The sequence below is a fragment of the Ixodes scapularis genome, unplaced genomic scaffold (assembly GCF_016920785.2).
Source record: "Ixodes scapularis isolate PalLabHiFi unplaced genomic scaffold, ASM1692078v2 PGA_scaffold1__304_contigs__length_218370807, whole genome shotgun sequence".
Lineage (NCBI taxonomy): Eukaryota > Metazoa > Arthropoda > Arachnida > Ixodida > Ixodidae > Ixodes > Ixodes scapularis.
In genome coordinates this window covers 84,673,121-84,690,656 of record NW_024609846.1, presented here as the reverse complement: position 1 = coordinate 84,690,656, position 17,536 = coordinate 84,673,121, and the positions used below count along the sequence as shown (strand labels likewise).

The 17,536-nt window shown below is 49.5% G+C and overlaps 2 protein-coding genes across 2 annotated transcripts in view; one reads left to right on the top strand and one right to left on the bottom strand.

Annotated features, from left to right (window-relative positions):
- LOC115330743 (phosphatidylinositol transfer protein alpha isoform) overlaps positions 1 to 14,779 on the top strand; it is a 27,172-nt gene extending 12,393 nt beyond the window's left edge. Inside the window, exons 6-7 of the mRNA XM_029992732.3 lie at positions 9,078 to 9,200; positions 10,173 to 14,779. Of these exons, the coding sequence (XP_029848592.1) occupies positions 9,078 to 9,200; positions 10,173 to 10,217 (168 nt within the window). The 3' untranslated portion in view covers positions 10,218 to 14,779. The remainder of the gene's footprint in view (positions 1 to 9,077; positions 9,201 to 10,172) is intronic.
- LOC8023512 (CUE domain-containing protein 1) overlaps positions 10,856 to 17,536 on the bottom strand; it is a 25,084-nt gene continuing 18,403 nt past the window's right edge. Inside the window, exons 8-10 of the mRNA XM_029992731.4 lie at positions 16,714 to 16,783; positions 16,416 to 16,539; positions 10,856 to 16,326 (exon numbers count right to left, since the gene is read on the bottom strand). Of these exons, the coding sequence (XP_029848591.1) occupies positions 16,300 to 16,326; positions 16,416 to 16,539; positions 16,714 to 16,783 (221 nt within the window). The 3' untranslated portion in view covers positions 10,856 to 16,299. The remainder of the gene's footprint in view (positions 16,327 to 16,415; positions 16,540 to 16,713; positions 16,784 to 17,536) is intronic.

Here is a 17,536-nt window from a genome sequence, read left to right as displayed (position 1 = left end):
TAATAGAGTAACGTCTTCAGCCAAGCCCATCTTGTTATGAAGCGTTACCTATTCCCTTGTTGGGCTCGGTGGTGGGCGGTGCACCACAGTTTCCGAACACCATTCCCCTCTTATGGGTTCCAAGCTGAAACAACCTGATCGGCCTCCGAAAAGAGGCCGGACCGAAGCACTTTCAACATTTCTAAAACAAGACAACTCAGAAGACCACTTTACAAGATTTTTCGTCTTACACTCCGACGACACTTCTAAGCCGCTGTCAAAACTATCTCCATTCCTTGTCGCCAAAACTCTCCAAAACACGCTCGGGGCAAAATATGAAGCAAAGAAGCTTTTTTCCGGTGACCTTCTTGTCGAGATTCATGAAAGATATCAGGCAACTGCTTTGCTTAATCTGAAAATGATACATGACCTCAAAGTCACTGCATCTGCACACCGTACGTTGAACACCATTTGCGGTGTGATATCAGAGGATGATCTTATAACCAGTTCTGAAGAGGAAATCGTGGAGGGTCTAAGCACTCAAGGTGTCGTGGCCGCAAAACGAATTAAAATTCGTAAGGATGGTGAGGGACGACCCACCAAACACGTGATACTAACATTCGAGAAAAACTCGCTGCCCCCTACTGTAAAGGCGGGTTACATCAACTGCAAAGTGCGGCCATATGTCCCGAACCCGCTGCGCTGCTTTCGCTGCCAGTGGTACGGTCATGGTTCACGAGCGTGCCGTGGTCGTGAGACCTGTGCCAGGTGCAGCGGAACTGACCATACCGCTGATGACTGCAACCTTGACTATAAATGTGCAAACTGCAACGCCGACCATCCTGCCTACTCTCGATCATGTAACTACTTTAAAAAGGAAAAAGAAATACTTGCTCTCAAGGTGAAAGAAAACATTTCCTACCAGGATGCAAAGCGCCGCCTCTCTGCTTTCCAGAGAGGCTCTTTTGCCGAGGCGGTGTCCAGCAGAGGACCTGCACCGTCTAAGGTATCAGTGGCGACCCAGGTGTCTTTTTCAGACCACGGGAAGCCACTGCAGTCCTCTACGCCCAGGCTGAAGCTTGCGCTTCCTGGGCATTCTATCTCAGCTGCGAAAGCAGCAGATCCAACTAGTCGCACCAAGGACATAGGTGCCGCAGCAGCAACGGAGGTCACGCCTTCGTCCCTGCCTCCTGGTCCCTCCCCTCAGGCAACGGAGCGAGTGTCTCGCTCCTCCTCCCCGGGGAGAACTTCCCCGTCTAGGAGGCAGCACGTGCCACGTGCAACCGACGATACCGGCGGGACTGCGAGCCGACCTAGCACGTCGACCGCTGCCCCATCAGGTCAATGCAGGGGCCGTGGGTTGCCCTTACGATCCGTAGACAACTCCAAGGCCTCCGGTAAGCCTGCCAAGAAGTCCCTAGAAGCAGAAAAAACTGTAGAGGCAGGCGACCTTTCTGCCCCAGAGCCAGAACCAGAGGATATGGAGTGGCAGACCCAGAAACCAAAACATAAAGGGAAAACACCAGTTTTCGCTCCTAAATGAAACATCACATACATCACCCCTTTTTTCTATCACTCCTCTGATAGTTAAATTTCTATAAAGAATGACGGCGATCATCCAATGGAATTGCCGAGGTCTACTGAGGAACTTCGATGATATTGAATTCCTCCTGGAGCAACACCGCCCACAAGCTTTATGTTTACAAGGAACACATCTCAGTTCAAAGCATACTAACTTTCTTAGACGCTACCATATTTTTAGAAAAGACTGAGAGGATGCGTGTATTTCTGCAGGAGGAGTTGCAGTGGTTGTCCCAAAGCACCTTCCCTGTTCCGAAATCGCTCTTGATACTGCGCTAGAGGCAGTAGCAGTGCGTCTCCTCCTTCACAAAGTAGTGACTGTTTGTTCCTTATACATTCCTCCTTCTTTTACTTTTTCGACAAACGATTTTAATGATCTTTTACTCCAACTCCCGGAGCCCTTTCTTTTACTTCGAGATTTTAATGCCCACAACTCTCTATGGGGTAGCGACCACGTTGACGCCCGTGGTCGAATGATTGAGTCAATTTTAATGTCGCATGCACTTTGCCTTTTTAACACTGGAGAACCGACCTATTTTAGCCCATCATCATTATCGTCCTCATGTATTGATCTTTCCATCGGTAGTGCATCCATTTTTACTTCTTTTACGTGGGCAGCAGGCACTAACCCATATGGAAGTGATCACTTTCCTATTTTCTTAAAGAACACCGTTCCTCCAAAATGCATGCCAACGCGAACTGCCCGTTGGAAGTTTGAGAAAGCGAATTGGTCTCTTTTCACTGAAGCGACACAACTTGCATGCACGTCACTCGATGAACTTTCTGTCGACCAAGTTACAGAGTTGCTGAGTAATTTTATTCTTCAAGCTGCAGAGCTTGCTATTCCTAGGACTTCTACGCATCTCCCGCGGCGGCCCAAGCCGTGGTGGAATGAAGAGTATACTGAGTCAAGGAAAAAACAAAACAGAGCCTGGGGTATCTTTCGACGTTACCCCACGCAAAGCAACCTCCGCTGCTTTAAGCAAATGAAAGCTCGGGCAAGGTACATCCGACAACAATCAAAGCGTAAAAACTTCCAGGAGTATGCCTCTTCCATTAATAGTAGTGCAACAGTCAAAGAAGTCTGGGACAAAGTTCATCGCATTGAAGGGAGATATCATGCCTTCTCAGTCCCACTCCTCTCCTACAATGGCATCTGTCCGGAAAGTCTAAAGGAGCAAGCAGATCTTCTCGGTGAGCATTTTGCTCTTGTATCGAGCTCCGAACATTATTCATCTACATTTCTCGCATACAAAGCACGTGCAGAATCACATGCTGTGAAGACTGCAGGTGCCGCCCATGAAGACTACAATCTACCTCTTACGATGCGTGAACTCGAAATGGTCCTTCACTTAACTAAGCCTTCAGCTGCAGGACCTGATGGCATACACTACCAGATGTTAACACACCTTCATCCTTCTACATTATTTCTTATTCTGTACCCTTTTAATCGCATATGGCACGAGGGCAAATTTCCTTCGGCATGGAAAGTAGCCACGGTTGTTCCTATTTTAAAACCTGGTAAGGATCCTTCCTCTGCGTCAAGCTATCGCCCTATCGCCCTTACTAGTTGTTTGAGCAAGACTTTTGAGCGTATTGTGAACAAAAGACTTATGCACTATTTAGAAAAAGAGAACATATTGGATAGGAATCAGTGTGGGTTTCGTTCCTATCGTTCTACAGTTGACCATTTGGTTCGTCTTCAGACCGTAATTCGTGAAGCTTACGTGAACAGACAGTTGTGCGTGTCAGTGTTTTTTGATATGGAGAAGGCATATGACACAGCATGGCGCCATGGAATCCTCCGTGATTTGCATGAAGTTGGGATACGAGGTAGGATGCTTGCTACCATCAATAGCTACCTTTCTAATCGAACCTTTTTGGTGCAGCTAGGAGCATCTTTCTCTAAAGAATTCGTCCAGGAGACTGGGGTCCCTCAAGGGGGAGTCCTCAGCGTCACTCTCTTTTTGGTAAAGATGAACTCAATAGCCCGTTCCCTACCTTCCTCTGTGCAATACTCACTCTATGTTGATGACCTTCAAATCTCTGTTTCATCGTGCAATCTTTCTATTTGTGAACGGAGGCTTCAAGTTGCCATCAACAATCTCCTAAAGTGGGCGGATGAAAACGGCTTTAGTTTCTCTCCAGAAAAGACGGTTACTGTCTGTTACTCCCGTATACGGGGAGTCCCTGCGGTTCCTTTATATATGCGACAGACCCCTATCCCGGTGAAAGTAGATCACAAGTTTCTGGGCCTCACTTTCGACCATAAGCTTTCGTTTGTGCCTCATATAAAAAGTCTGAAGTTAAAATGCCAGAAATCACTGAACCTCCTTAAAGTCTTGTCCCACAAAACATGGGGCTCTGACCGTCTGTCTTTTGCGAATCTATCGCTCGGTAATCCGCTCACGCCTGGACTATGACAGCTTTGTGTACGGATCTGCTAGGCCATCAGCTCTTAAGGCACTTGATCCCATCCATCATCAGGGACTTCGCTTGGCAATAGGTGCCTTCAGAACGTCGCCTGTGCTCAGTCTCTACGCTGAGGGAAATGAGATGTCCCTCGACAGACGCCGATTCTCCTTAGGATTTATGTATTCATTAAGAATACAATCAGTCGCTCAGCATCCAGCCCGGGAGGCAGTGGAGGGCACGAAATATCAAAGGACATTTGAAAACAAGCCTAGCATTATCCCTCCATTCGCGATGAGAAATAGGAATGTGGCAGAGTCAGTTGGGATAGACAGTAAGCTTTCAGTTGCCGCAGTTCCAAAAACGGTGGCACCATGGGATTTCAGCTGCATACGTTGCGATTTGTCACTAACAAAGTTTAATAAAAAGGATACCCCATCCGAGGTCATGCGACAAGAATTTTACGAACTCCAGAAGCAGCATGGTTCTCATTCACACTATTACACAGACGGCACAAAAACGGAATCATTTGTTGGCTGTGCCATGATCGGCCCATCAGTAAGAAGTGCTCGCAGGCTAAATTCGTTCGCGACAGTTTTCACTGCTGAACTGTGCGGCCTTCTGCTTGCAATGGATCACATCATCCAAACACGTAACTCCCGGTCAGTTGTATATACAGATTCGTTGAGTGCATTACGGGCTCTGATTTCACTTGAAACCCCAAAGAATGCACTCATTGTTTTATTACAAAGCAAAATAGTAGCAGCTACCAGGAAGGGATGTGATGTTCTATTCTGCTGGGTGCCGAGCCATGTCGGAATCCCAGGGAATGAAGAGGTAGATTGTGCTGCGGGCACTTGTGGCACTCGTACTGTGGACATTAGTGGTATCCCATTTAGAGATTACTGTGCCCTAGTCAAATGTCATCTTAAAGCTCAATGGCAAACAGAATGGAGCCTACAGGTGTCCAACAAGCTGCACATGGTTAAGCCTTTTCTTGGTGAATGGGAGAGTGCTAGGCACAGAGACAGGTTCTATGAGGTAGTCCTCTGTCGCCTACGCATTGGGCACACGCGACTGACGCATGGACACCTTTTGCGTGGGGAGGACCCTCCGGAATGTGAACATTGCCAACAACCTTTAAGTGTCTTGCATATCCTTCTCGAATGCACTGCGCATGATGATAAACGCCGCCATTACTTCTCCCAGCTCTACAAAGAGCATATTCCTCTACACCTATGTGTGCTTCTTGGAAATGAGCCACTACTCCCACCCACCCAGGTTTTTAAGTTTTTAAAAAGTATTGATATTTTACACAAATTGTAGCATTATATATAATATAAGGTCCTAGTCCTATTTTATACATTTTTGAAATTACCAGCTACTAAAGCTCGTTTTTCTTCAAAACCCTCTTCTGCAATAGTATCATTTCTTGGCGCATCATAGCCTTAGTTGCTTTTGCGCCACAAAACCCCAATCTACTACTACTACTACTACGGTCCCTGCCACCTTACCCGAAGGGAGGGCGGATGCCAAACTGCTACATATGTGGCAGGCTTTAGGGAGACTCCGAGCTCGCTGGTCCAAACAAAAACACAACCGCTCGCTCCGCAAACGCATCTCGCGCCTCGAGAGGGACATCGAAACATACGCGATTGAGCTAGACAGTCAACACTGGGGGCAGATATGTGACCAGATCAATGGCATATTGGGGCTCCGAGACACGTGGGGCCTCCTTCGCCACCTGATGGACCCCCAGGGTTCAAGAACGGTACAGCGTAACACACTAACCAAGGTAGCCAGTACGTTCCCGGGAGATGCCGGGGCACTCATAGAGGCCCTGAAGGATAAGTACGTTAACCTAAAGGACGACGCGGAATCGCAATCGTATTCGGGAATCGGGAACCCCGCACTAGATGCGGATATCCTCGAGGCCGAGGTCCGTCACGCCATTACTCAACTCACTCCCAATTCGGCACCGGGCCCCGATGGGGTCACCAACAAGACCCTACGCAACCTAGACGCTAAATCTATAACGGATCACTGCGTTTCATTAATGAGATATGGCACAGCGGCACAGTCCCGCCAGAGTGGAAACGGGCCAAAATGCTTTTTATACCCAAAACTGGTAAACCTCTCAACCCATTTCGCTGACGTCCTGCGTCGGCAAGGTGATAGAGCACGTAGTGCTCAATCGTCTTCGGGACTACATGGAGGATCAGGGCTTGTTCCCAGACTCCATGTTTGGCTTCCGCCAACACCTCTCGACGAAAGACATCCTTCTCCAACTCCAGTCGGAGGTAATCGAGCCGCGCCGAAACAAAAGGGTTGTGGTGGGGCTTGACTTGCACAGAGCCTTTGACAACATACGGCACACGGCAGTCTTGTCCAACATAAATAATTTGGGGCTGAGCGAACGCTTTTTCGCGTACGTGCAGTCGTTCCTCGAAAACCGTACGATAGAAATTTCGGTCGCGGGACACACGTCAGACCCCATACTCACAGGGGACAGAGGCACTCCGCAAGGAGCGGTCCTGTCCCCTATGCTCTTCAACATAGCCATGCTGTACCTCCCGAGTAAGCTGGCCACTATACCCAGACTCGGTCACTCTATTTACGCAGACGACATCACGCTATGGACCAACAAGGGCAGTGACGCGGACATGGAGGAGACGCTTCAGACAACCATAGACGTCACATATGAATATTTCGCGAATTTAGGGCTCGACATCTCTCCGCTTAAATCGGAACAGCTAATCAAGGACGAGAGCGCACGTCTCACGGACACAGAAGGCTCAGTACAGCGACTGGACCTGAGGGTAGGCAACCAACCCGTACCGAGGGTCAGAACCATCAGAATACTGGGCTTAATCTTTCATTGCTTCAAACCTAACATGGACGTAATGCTAAAATTACACTCAATCACCCACCAGACTGTTCGGCTCATCAGATGCATATCCAACAGGCGCGGGGGAGTAAGGGAAGCAGATATTGTGAGACTCGTCAAAGCTTTCGTGGAATCCCACTTCCTATACTCCTTGCCGTATCTACTATTACGAAAGACCGACAGGAACAAATGCGATCTGCTTCTCCGGTCGGCGTACAAATCGGCACTGGGCCTGTCCCCCCAAACACCAACTGTCCGCCTCATGGCTCTAGGACTACACAACACAGTAGACGAGCTGCTTGAGGCGCACCGCTCTGCTCAGATGCTGCGCCTGGCGGGCACCAGAACCGGACGAGCGGTTCTCGAAAGGCTCGGCATACCCCCACCTCTAAATACCGCATCTCTAATCGTGCCGATACCAACCGAAATTAGGTCTTGGCTCAGGATCCCACTCTTACCCAGAAACATGAACCCGACCTTCCATATTGAATGCCGCAAAGCCCGAGCGGAGGCCCTTCACAAGCTGTACGCTGGGCGTCCTGATGTATACTTCGTAGACGCGGCCAACTACAGCGAACACCGGGACCGCTATGCCCTGGCCGTGGTGGATGGGACGGGACGCATTGTGGTGATGGCCTCAGTCAAGGAGGATTCTCCCACCAGAGCGGAGGAAGCTGCAATCGGCCTGGCCCTCAACCACGCGTCCGAGTCGTTACGCACCATAATCTGTGACTCCAAGACGACCATTCTCGGCTTCAGCTGAGGTCTCTTCTCTCGATCGGCAACAAAGCTCCTAACATTGAGATCATCCATCATCCCTCCAATCACACACACAATCACATTAATCTGGTCTCCGGCTCATGGGGGGGTCGGTGGTATTGAGGCGGCCCACGCCGCGGCCCGAGATGCGACTCGCCGGGCCGGGACATGCGGGGCGGTCGGCGTGGCCATTCTGATTGCTAATGAGCCAAGAGATCTCCGATGGCATAAGGAACCGCTTCGTGGTTTCCATGACATTACACAACACTACAGATTACAGCGCCAGATATACCCACTATCACATAAGTCACTCAACAGACGCCAACAAGTATTATGGCAACAACTTCAGACGAATACTCTTCCTAACCCCGCGACACTCAGACACTACCTCCCGGATCTATACAAGGCCCGATGCACCAAGTGCTATGATTTAACAAAGGACGCCGACGAGCACAACAAGGCCACGATCGAACACATATTCTGGTCCTGCCCGGCTGATCCCCCACCCTCTTCCCTCACACGACACTTGACATAACGAGACACTCGGTGGACGACCCTGCTGCTCAGCTCAGACTGCGTTATCCAACTCGCTGCGGTCACAAGAGCCGAGCAAGTCGCCGCCCGGCCCAGTCCGTCCGGCCACTCTGCAGGGGAGACACCATGCCGGCCGTAGGAGAAGGAACCCACGTTCCGGATCTTATGAGGCTTTTATAAAGTTTATTCTCTCTCTCTCAATCTCATTGTTCTGCAGGGAGGCGTTTGGTAAGCTTATGGTATAACATTCTGAAAGGGTAGCGTTTGTTCTCTGGTATGTCTAAAGTTATTTTCTGGTTTAATAAACTCGTTGGCAAAACAAAATGGAAAGTAATGATTAAAGCAGTGACTACCTTATCTGCCTAAATATGGGCAGACATTTTTCTTCTATCACTTGCCTTTAAAATTGGGCGTCGACCATAATTGTAATTGGAGAGGGGGCTGGTCGAGCTTCGGCGGTGAGCAAAAATCTGGGCTTGTCCAACCAACAGAGGTGCTCCGCAGTGTCACCGTTCCTCCGAGCAGATCGGTACAAAGCAGTGAAGCTTGGCGCGCGTGCACACCGATGTGAAGCGGCGAAGCTTGAAGCAGGATATTGAGGTTTTCTGAAGACATCTGCAATTTTCGGATTCTAGTAAACTTTAATGCTTCGAAGAGTAAAAGTGTCCTACAAATCGAATAGAATTATTTAAATGCCATTTGAAAATTATTTGAAGTTTGGAAATATTCGCTTCACCCCTAGTACTAATTATCTTTGAACGTGGCGTACCTAGGCCATTTCAAATTTGCAAAGCTGCGGGAACAAAAGGTCCCATCCTCCAGGTCGATCATCTTGTCAATAGACTCCCTTGCAAGAATGTTCTTTTCCTCGGTGGGGGGCGGGATGGGAGTGGCCGCTGCATAGCGAATGTGCACTGGGTTGCAGATGGAGCGGAGGATCTTCCACAACTTCCACCGGCAAGTATTCTGCTGGATCGACCGGTGGCATGGCATGACCATGAGGGACATTCGGGAGCTTGAAGAGAAGACCAAGAGGGAACTGGATGAGGTGGGCACCTCTTTCCTCCTCCTCCCCCCTTCTCGACTGCAAGCACGCCCTCACACTATGCTGCAATGGTGGCAGATGTCTGAATATCTGAGCCAAGTCTGTTGCAGGCCAAAGAAAGCGGGACAAGCTCCTTTCAAAAAGCCCTTCGCTCTTTGCACTCTAGCAGAGCGAACACTGGAGGGGAGACAAGTGGAGAGGAGGAAACTGCCAATCGTGGCGAGCAGAGCTTTGTGGGAAGAGCTTGCCTTGCTACTCTGAACCTGTAACACGCTCGGTGCTGTTGGGAACAATGGTGGGTGAATAACTGCGATGTTATGCGGTGCAACCTGGGATTTCTATTTATAATTCGGTCATTGTTTAACTGGATTGACCGAAATGTTGTAAGGCAGTGCGGAATTTAACTGAATAGCAGTGTGCATAGATGTAAGCAAGCGGGGATGTGTCTGCATGGGTTTACAATGCAGACCGCTCTTTGCTTGGCCGGCAAAGGAGAGGTTAACCCTGTAATGTTAGCCACTCCATAGCTGACTTTTGGTAGGGTTAGTAGTTAGTATTTGCCTAGAGCATCAGCAGCCAACCAACTGCACATGTGCGCCGCAAATAGAGGAAGCGCAGATTGTGGAATGCCTCTGAAGAAAGTGATAGAAGGGAAGCTAAATGAGGACTGAGGGCCATCCACGCCGACACTCTCTAAAGCTGTGTATCAAATGACGATTTTGGCAGCCAAATTCAGTATTGCAGCTGTTTTCAAATGTTTTCAAGCGGTCAACGTTTTGAAGTCTGCATTTGTCCAGTGGCCACGAGACTTAGCTACTCGATGGTGTGCTTTAAAACTTGCGGAAGCGGCTGGGATGCTACATCCAACTGGCAGATTTGCTGCACGTCTAGGGTCCTTTCGTGTGATGACCATTCACGAGCACCGCAAGAGGAGCGTGCCACGCAGCGAACAAGGGTGTTCTCTTCCCTTTTCAGCAACGGCAGCAGGGCAAGGTGAAGGGCACCACTGCGGACGAGTGATGACGTGCGACGGCGGACATCATTGCCTCCCCCCTCTCCTCCTCCTCTTCTTCGTTGTTGTTGTTGTTGTTGGACCTCTAGAGATGAAAAAGAAAATTGCCGTCACTCTTTAGCGGGGGACTGTGCCCGGGGTGGCGCCCTCTTGGGGAGGCATCCTCTCGGGGAGGCAGACATTCCGGGAGCCGTTTGGGCCGGCCGGTCGCGATGAAATAAAGCTGCTTGGCCGGCTGGCTTGGACCCTCTCCCCGCCCTCCTCCCTCCGGCACGGTGGCCGGACTCTGCGCGGCACTGCCCTTGCCCACGGGCGCTTCGTCACAGACTGCCCAAACGACGTTTCGTCGGCTTGTAGTCGTGCCGGTGTTGGGGAATGCGTGTGGCTTCTTGCGCTGCGAGGACTTTGGGGCCTGGTGATGTGCGTTACGTGCAGATGAAGCGTCGAATATGTACTGGTTTATTGCTGCCTTCTTTTTTTTGTTACGCGAGGTTGTAGGATGAGGTGTCCGCAATGTATTTTTAATTGGCTGCGCATTGAGGCTAAACTTCTAAGCACGGTTTTGTTTGTCTGGAGTCGCGCCCTTGGTTTCCAATTAAATTGGTCGAGTGTAGCGCCTGCTTTACAAGGGAGCCTTTTTTTTTTCTATAACTTTTTAACTGGGCTATGCTTGAGCCAGCTTGCATAATATAAAATGTCCACCATTTTTCTTTAGTTCTACCTAAATCTTCAAACTTTACATTTACCACAATGTCAATCATCGTAAGTTTGGAAACCATGTTCAGAAAAGAAAACTGTTTTTGTGAGCCTCCAAGGTGGTTGCCAACGATAGGGGGTGGAGTTCATACCGAACCATTCATGAATTCTAGTGAAATTCTGCGTGCACAGTGATCTGCCAACTCCTAACCGTGTCGAGAATTTTGGACTAAATAAAAATATATCCTAAGATTCAAGTCAATTTTCCATACTGTCGGTGTCGTTTTTCAGTGTTGCTTTTTAGTCTAATAACCAAGTGTTCCACCAACATTCAATCATGGTCAGTTCATTCTGCCTAACTGTCCCCTTAGCTTAGTTGAAGTGGCACGACTTGGAAGCTCTGTAGTGGGGCAATATTAATGGCGGTGTCCATCTGGTTCTCAAAACGTCCAAGTCTTCGGTGCTGGTCATTCTACCAACTGTTGACGAAATGTCGTTTGAGCCTCACTAGTGTGCGAAGCGAGGGTCAGCTTGATGCCTGCTGGCAAGTGAAGTGCCTCCGGTTAACGGGCATTTGTGCCACAGCCTGCAGAAATCCCAGTGGCTTTCAATCTGACAATTGCAAACTGCACACAACGTTCCCCTGCTGTGCAACACGGAGGGAGTTCAGGTGCAGTTGGTGCAGCTGTGGCACTCGCTGCTGCTGTTTCCCCATGTGCTAAATTGCTTAATTTCATTGAAAGTGCCTCAATGAATGAGGTGGGGTTGGTTATTTTCATTCGGTCGGTTTCTGCAGCATCTGTTGGCCGTCATCGCCAAGGGGGAGAGTGAACGATGCCAGCTCATTGGGTCGCGAAGTCTGGGCTTAGGTGCAACCAAGCCCAGGCAGTGGTTGTAGGTTCTGCTGCCAGTGGGCTATAAATAATCCGGCAGTATCAGGTTAACAGTGCTGTAAATGTTCTGCCTCCAGCATTACCTTTCCATCTTCTATGGCACTTCGGTGCATGTGCAGCCAAAGCCCGACAGAGGCCACTGCGCGTGTGCTGGGCTTCTACTGTATACCTAACCTGTTAACTGTAATAGGCCTTTGGGTTTTAAACTGCTTTTAAAAGATTGAGTTACGCTGCCGGTTTTTTCTGTCTTGTCAAGAGGTTGACTTTTAATTGCAGACTTATCTATATAGAAGTTTTTGCATTTTATTGGCGCAATGCCCACTGGTTGCTTTGACGAGATTAACTTGGGCTCTAGTCATGATGCATATTTGGTTGTGTTTTCAACTATTTTTGGTAGAACTTGTTTGGAAAAGTTTCAGAAGTGCCATTTTTTGAAAATGCGTGGGGGGTGAAAATCTAAGTTGAGCCGGGTCTTAGCCCAAACAAAACTAACAACTCTTAATTTGGGTGATGGCATGCCCAACCTGGCTTTGAGACAAACATGAATGTAATTCCATGTTGCAAAACATTCCAAGGCGCTCGCATATGGGCATTTTGGCAGGTAGGCCGGTGAAATGCTTGCAAGTTATTCTCTCCGGGTGTGCGGAGATTTCGGAGAAATTTCACTTTCTCATACTTGCCTCCATCCATTTCACGGCAGTCATCGCGGAAGCATAAAACAAGTATGAGGAAAACCTGGAGTTGGCGCAAAACCAAATTTAATAGGGAGGAGCGGTATAAACTTGAAGGTTCAGCTAGGTAAAAAGCGGAATGCTGAGGTGTCCCGGACATTAAAGGGCAACTCCAGTACGAAAACGCAATAAAAAAAAATTACTGGTATCGCTTTAGTGGCACAAAATACGATCCCGGCCGAAATATTACATCAAAGTGAAGCCATGTACCCCAATAATACAGATTTTAAAGATGCGACCGTCCACTCTTTAGTGGGTGGCAAGCGGGTTAGCTTTTAGTCGAGGAACACTGGTGCAGCACCCTTGCGATGTCGCGTTGCATGGTTGTACTGAGACTTGGCACCCTTGCAACATCGCATCGCGGCCGTACGGCTGATGATCAGAGTTACCATCCCTCTAACAGAAAGTCTTGGTTTTGCCGTAGATGCCCGAAACCAAACTTTGAGCCATGGTATTTAGGACTACACACAATATTGAAAGAAGAATTATACCTTGTAATTCAGGGACACTGCTTTAGCTAAAAACGGTCGCAAAACCGAATGAAAAAATATTGACCGGGGTTGCTCTTTAAGCAAAACAAGGAAATGGAAACACTTTTAGGTCACTCTTCTTGGCTATTTGTCTACAGTCTGTTGCAGGTTTAAGAATACCAGGACAAGTTCTTCCTACAAAGCCCTCTGCCCATTCCCCTTTAGCAAAGAGCGAACATTAGAGAAGGAAACAACCAGTCACTGGAAACGGATCTTTGTGAGGGGAAGTGGGGGGTCTTATTGTGCTATTTTTAACCTACAGCAGACTATAGTAGATGCGTAGCAGATGACAGATAGTAAAAAGAAAAGGAATTTTTTATAGCTTGATCTGCAATATTGCCTTACTTATCATTGTGCATGCTGGCGTAGTGTCACACTTGGTGACGACTCTACAGCCCAGCAGCTTGCATGCCGCTGCATCTGCAATCCCAGCTAAACATGGAAGAGGGAGGCTGTTTCACAGTCCAGATCTAAACAGCTCTAAGTGGTTGTGAACGAGTAATTTACGTGAATCATTCACACCACCGAGAATCTCTGATGGCCTCTACTGGAATGGCACTTCTGAGGAGTCTGGCCTGCCTGCCAAACGACTGCCCTGTTTGTGTCTCTTAGGATGCCAGAGTAGCAGGATCACCAACCTACCCCCTTTGTAAATGAGAGCCACATTGTTTTGCCACATTACGAACAAAGTTTGCCAAAAATGACTGGATGAGGCCAGCATTGTTTTGCTCGGTCATGGCCGGCAAGCTTGCAATACCCTGCAGTGTTGCACTGACGTAAAGTTGTGTTCTTCCGATGTGTAGTTTGGAATGAGGTGGTTTGGCATGGTGCCATGTGCCTGTATTAACTCTACTGGGATAGAGGGGGGGGGGGGGGAGACTATTAGAATTTGGCTCGCTTAGGGTGTTACTCTTGTCAGCCAACTTACTTTATCAAAATGAAAAAAGAAAAGCCTGGTAAATGTATCAAATGTGTTAAAGACCAAACTAGCTGAAACCAAATAAAACATTCAATTAATGTTTACTACAACAGCAGTCAAAAATAAAGTAGGTCTCCCCGTACATGAAAGCGAGACCACGCTGAATAGGCATCATACGAGTCCAACGTGTGTTTTGAAAGTTGAATATTTTTAGCTGCTGGCCATTTCTGAAGCTGAAGCGAGACAATTTTGGCAAGAGCATCGCCCTGCAGGATCTTAACTTTATTCAAGCAGAGCCCCCCTTTTTTTAATGCCGAAGTATTGAGAAAATATGTCTATGCAATTCGCTTCCGTGGGAAAAGCAGATCTAGAGTGCACGCTCTGTTCACCTTCACACAAGATTGTTCCCTGCGAGCTCGAAGAGCAGAGGCATGGATCAGTTTCCAGTTGCACTCCTTCACACGGTAGCCGAATGCACGGACCAATCATTTCTCAACAGTTGGAGGTTTCGATTTGTTTAAATTCCTTTAGGGCTCTGCTTGTACTGCCTCAGTGACCCACCTAGCACATCCTTAAAGGGGCCGGTACGCCGTCGCATAAGCGCGCGAGACTGCCCCAAGTGGAGGCGTCTTTGGCTTGTGCCTGTCGGGCAGCTGTCCGTGGTTGAAGATCGCACGCTTTGTGGTGATGCCCCTCCGCCGTGCTTTGCTCCCGTGGGCCGTGAGCCAACGGGCGACCCTAGTGACTGGTCCCGTGGACGATGCATCGAAAGTTACCGACATTAAAATTGTGACGATGGCATTGCGAGTGTCTTTATTTACAACTAGAGGACTACACAGTCTGCGGGTGGCTAGTCCGCTCGCGCAGGAAGTGCTGGGAGGTGGCACCAACCGAGCGATGAGTCGCCGGGAGTTGTGGCTAAGCCGACACGATAAAACTATGCTTCATACTCAATGTACAGCGCTGTGAAAGCTGCTGGCACAAGCATGTGACGTGGTCTCGCAGTTCGTTTGAGCTTGCTCCTGCGGAAATGAGACTAGATGAAGCCACATGCTCGTATCGGTGGCTTTCAAGGCGTTGCACACCAAGCGTGATACTGAGTGTAGAAGAGCTACGTACGTATCTTTATAACGGAACACTTTGTTTTGGTGGGCGTGCGCCCTAGGGGCAACTTCTTGTCTTCCGACATTCGTTTCACGATAAATATTATGCACCTGTTTTGGTGAATAGAGCGGAGGCAGCCCGAGTGCACCAGTATTTTCAGGTCGATTCCCACACTGAGCGATTTCACTGCTGTTTTGTAGAGTTGTGAGACCTGTAACCGGACAAAACCGCAGCGGAATGCCACTCGACGGAACGAGTGTCGCAAGCTATCACGGTTGATGGGCAGCCACGGCAGAATTTCCAAATGTGCACAAAGTGGGAAACTAGAAAGGTTCACGTACACCGACTACAGCTAGGAGTCGTGGGAAAGAACGGTGGTAGAAGAAGGTGAGCGGTGGGACTGATCGATCCTGGCAACTGAAAGGTGCCTGCCACCGGCCAAGCAACAAACTGAACTTCTTTCATCTCCCTGGGACGTACGCTTTCAGCAGCATCCTTTGCTCAGGATTTCTTCCTCTACGAGCCCACTTTACCTGGGAACTATGCTTTTGCTGCAGCAAATAAATTTGGCCTGCCCACTCGCACTATCTCAAAAGCTGCAATTTTATACGTGGCTTGCCCCGATGTCGCAGCAGCAGCCATTGCGGCGGTTTTGCTGCAGATTGCATGCCTTCTGCAGCTTACATTTTGCATCACCAAAGCTTTTGTCGACAAGAACAAGCGGGGGACCGACATTGTCTGCAAGTCACGTATACGTTTGTTCGAGGCTGCCCTCGCTGCGTGGGCTTGCGCACGTCCGTCCCCTTTGTCCAGGGTGTGAGCTTGCGTTTGATTTGCAGATTCCCAACGGAGCAGGTGGTAAGCCGCATTCATGACGGCAGTAAAGGGGGTTAGCCAACGTGGGGAAGGAAATTCCCGCAGAGTTGAAAAATAAATATTTCCCCACCGTTTCGGAGTCGCCTAAACGTTCTCGTGCGGGGTGGCGGGGCACGTTTCGACTGACATACGATGCCCGGCGCGCGCGAAAGCAGGTGGGTTGGCGAAGCATGCTAGGGACCAACAACATTACGACGAGTTGAGTAGATGAGTGGCGAGTCTCTTCGCGGGCGGCCAGCTGCGCTTCGAGAGCCGAGAATGCCGGGTCACGGAAAAACCGTGCTGTGGACGGGGTCCAGCTGCCGGGCTGCCTTGTCCGTAGGGCTCGAGCGACGTCTCCCTCAGTGGTCGGGGGTGGGGCGCCTCTCCTGGGGGTGATGGCAACACGCTGCAGTGAACGCTGTTCACCGAAGCCGGCGACTGTGCCGGGCTCAATGGGCGTTTCTGAGCATCGTACCTGAGTGCCCCACTGGGGGCTAGGAGGTGATCCTTGGGGTACGGGCTCTGCCCTGCCCTCCTCCGGGCAGGAGTCTTCGTGCAGCAGCAGGTTGTCTCGGGAAGGGTTGGGGCCCTCGCCCAGCCTGGGACGTCGGGTTAAGGAAACTGACGTCCCCCAACTGTGCCCGCCGGTGGCTGGTGGAAGACCCCCACTACGACCCGCTCCGAGGTATGCTGACCGGGGCCGTCCATTGCGAGAGACACCGAAAGATGCCGCAGAAACGGGCCATGGCTAAGCGGCACCGGCAAAAGGATACATTTGTCGGAAGTGGCACTTCTTTGTTCGGGAGAAAAGTCTAGCCAGCTGAGCAAACTTGCGCCTTGAAGCTGCAAAACAACGGGAGGCGTCAAAGAGCGTTGGTACAACGTGCAGTTGGCAAGGCCGTAAGCCCTCCCGGGGCCTGATTTTGGCGACGGCGACGGAGAAAGCAAGATTTAAATTCTGTCCCCTTCCTGATCTCGTGGAGCATTAGCATTCTCACTTGAAGAGTGATTTTACTGCTGGGTATTTTGCACTTCAAAACTGGTCGTCCGTAGATAGTTCTTGCTCGGGCGAGGCGTTGCGCACAGTCAACAGCCGAGGAAGTTGTCGTTCTAGCGAGACCAAAATCGGGTACTGGTCAACCCTCTATACTCTGAACCATTTTCCTTTTTTGCATTGAGAAAAAGTCAGTGTTGCAGCACTGGAGTACAGAGGGGTGGTCATTAAGTTTTACCTCCTAGGCTGTGACTTTTTTATTCAGAGATGGAATTGAAAGTTGCTACATTCAAGTTGAAGTTTGGAATCTCCCCTTTCCCAGGAGCACACAACTTTTCACTATGGTCCCCACCGGTGGCAATGCACTTTAGCTACCGGTGCACTACTCTCCTTACCATCATAGATAATTGAGGGCAATTGTTGACGAGACCAACGCCGCGCTGGAGGAGCTGCAGTTCCAAGATGTTTTGCCCGATTCACCTGACAGCCCGGAACTTGTGCCACCAGACTTTTGACTGTTTTCCAAGATAAAGGAACATCTGAAGGGTATTTCGTTTGCTTCCGACGACGAAATTACCGATGCAGTGCACCGTAAATTCAGC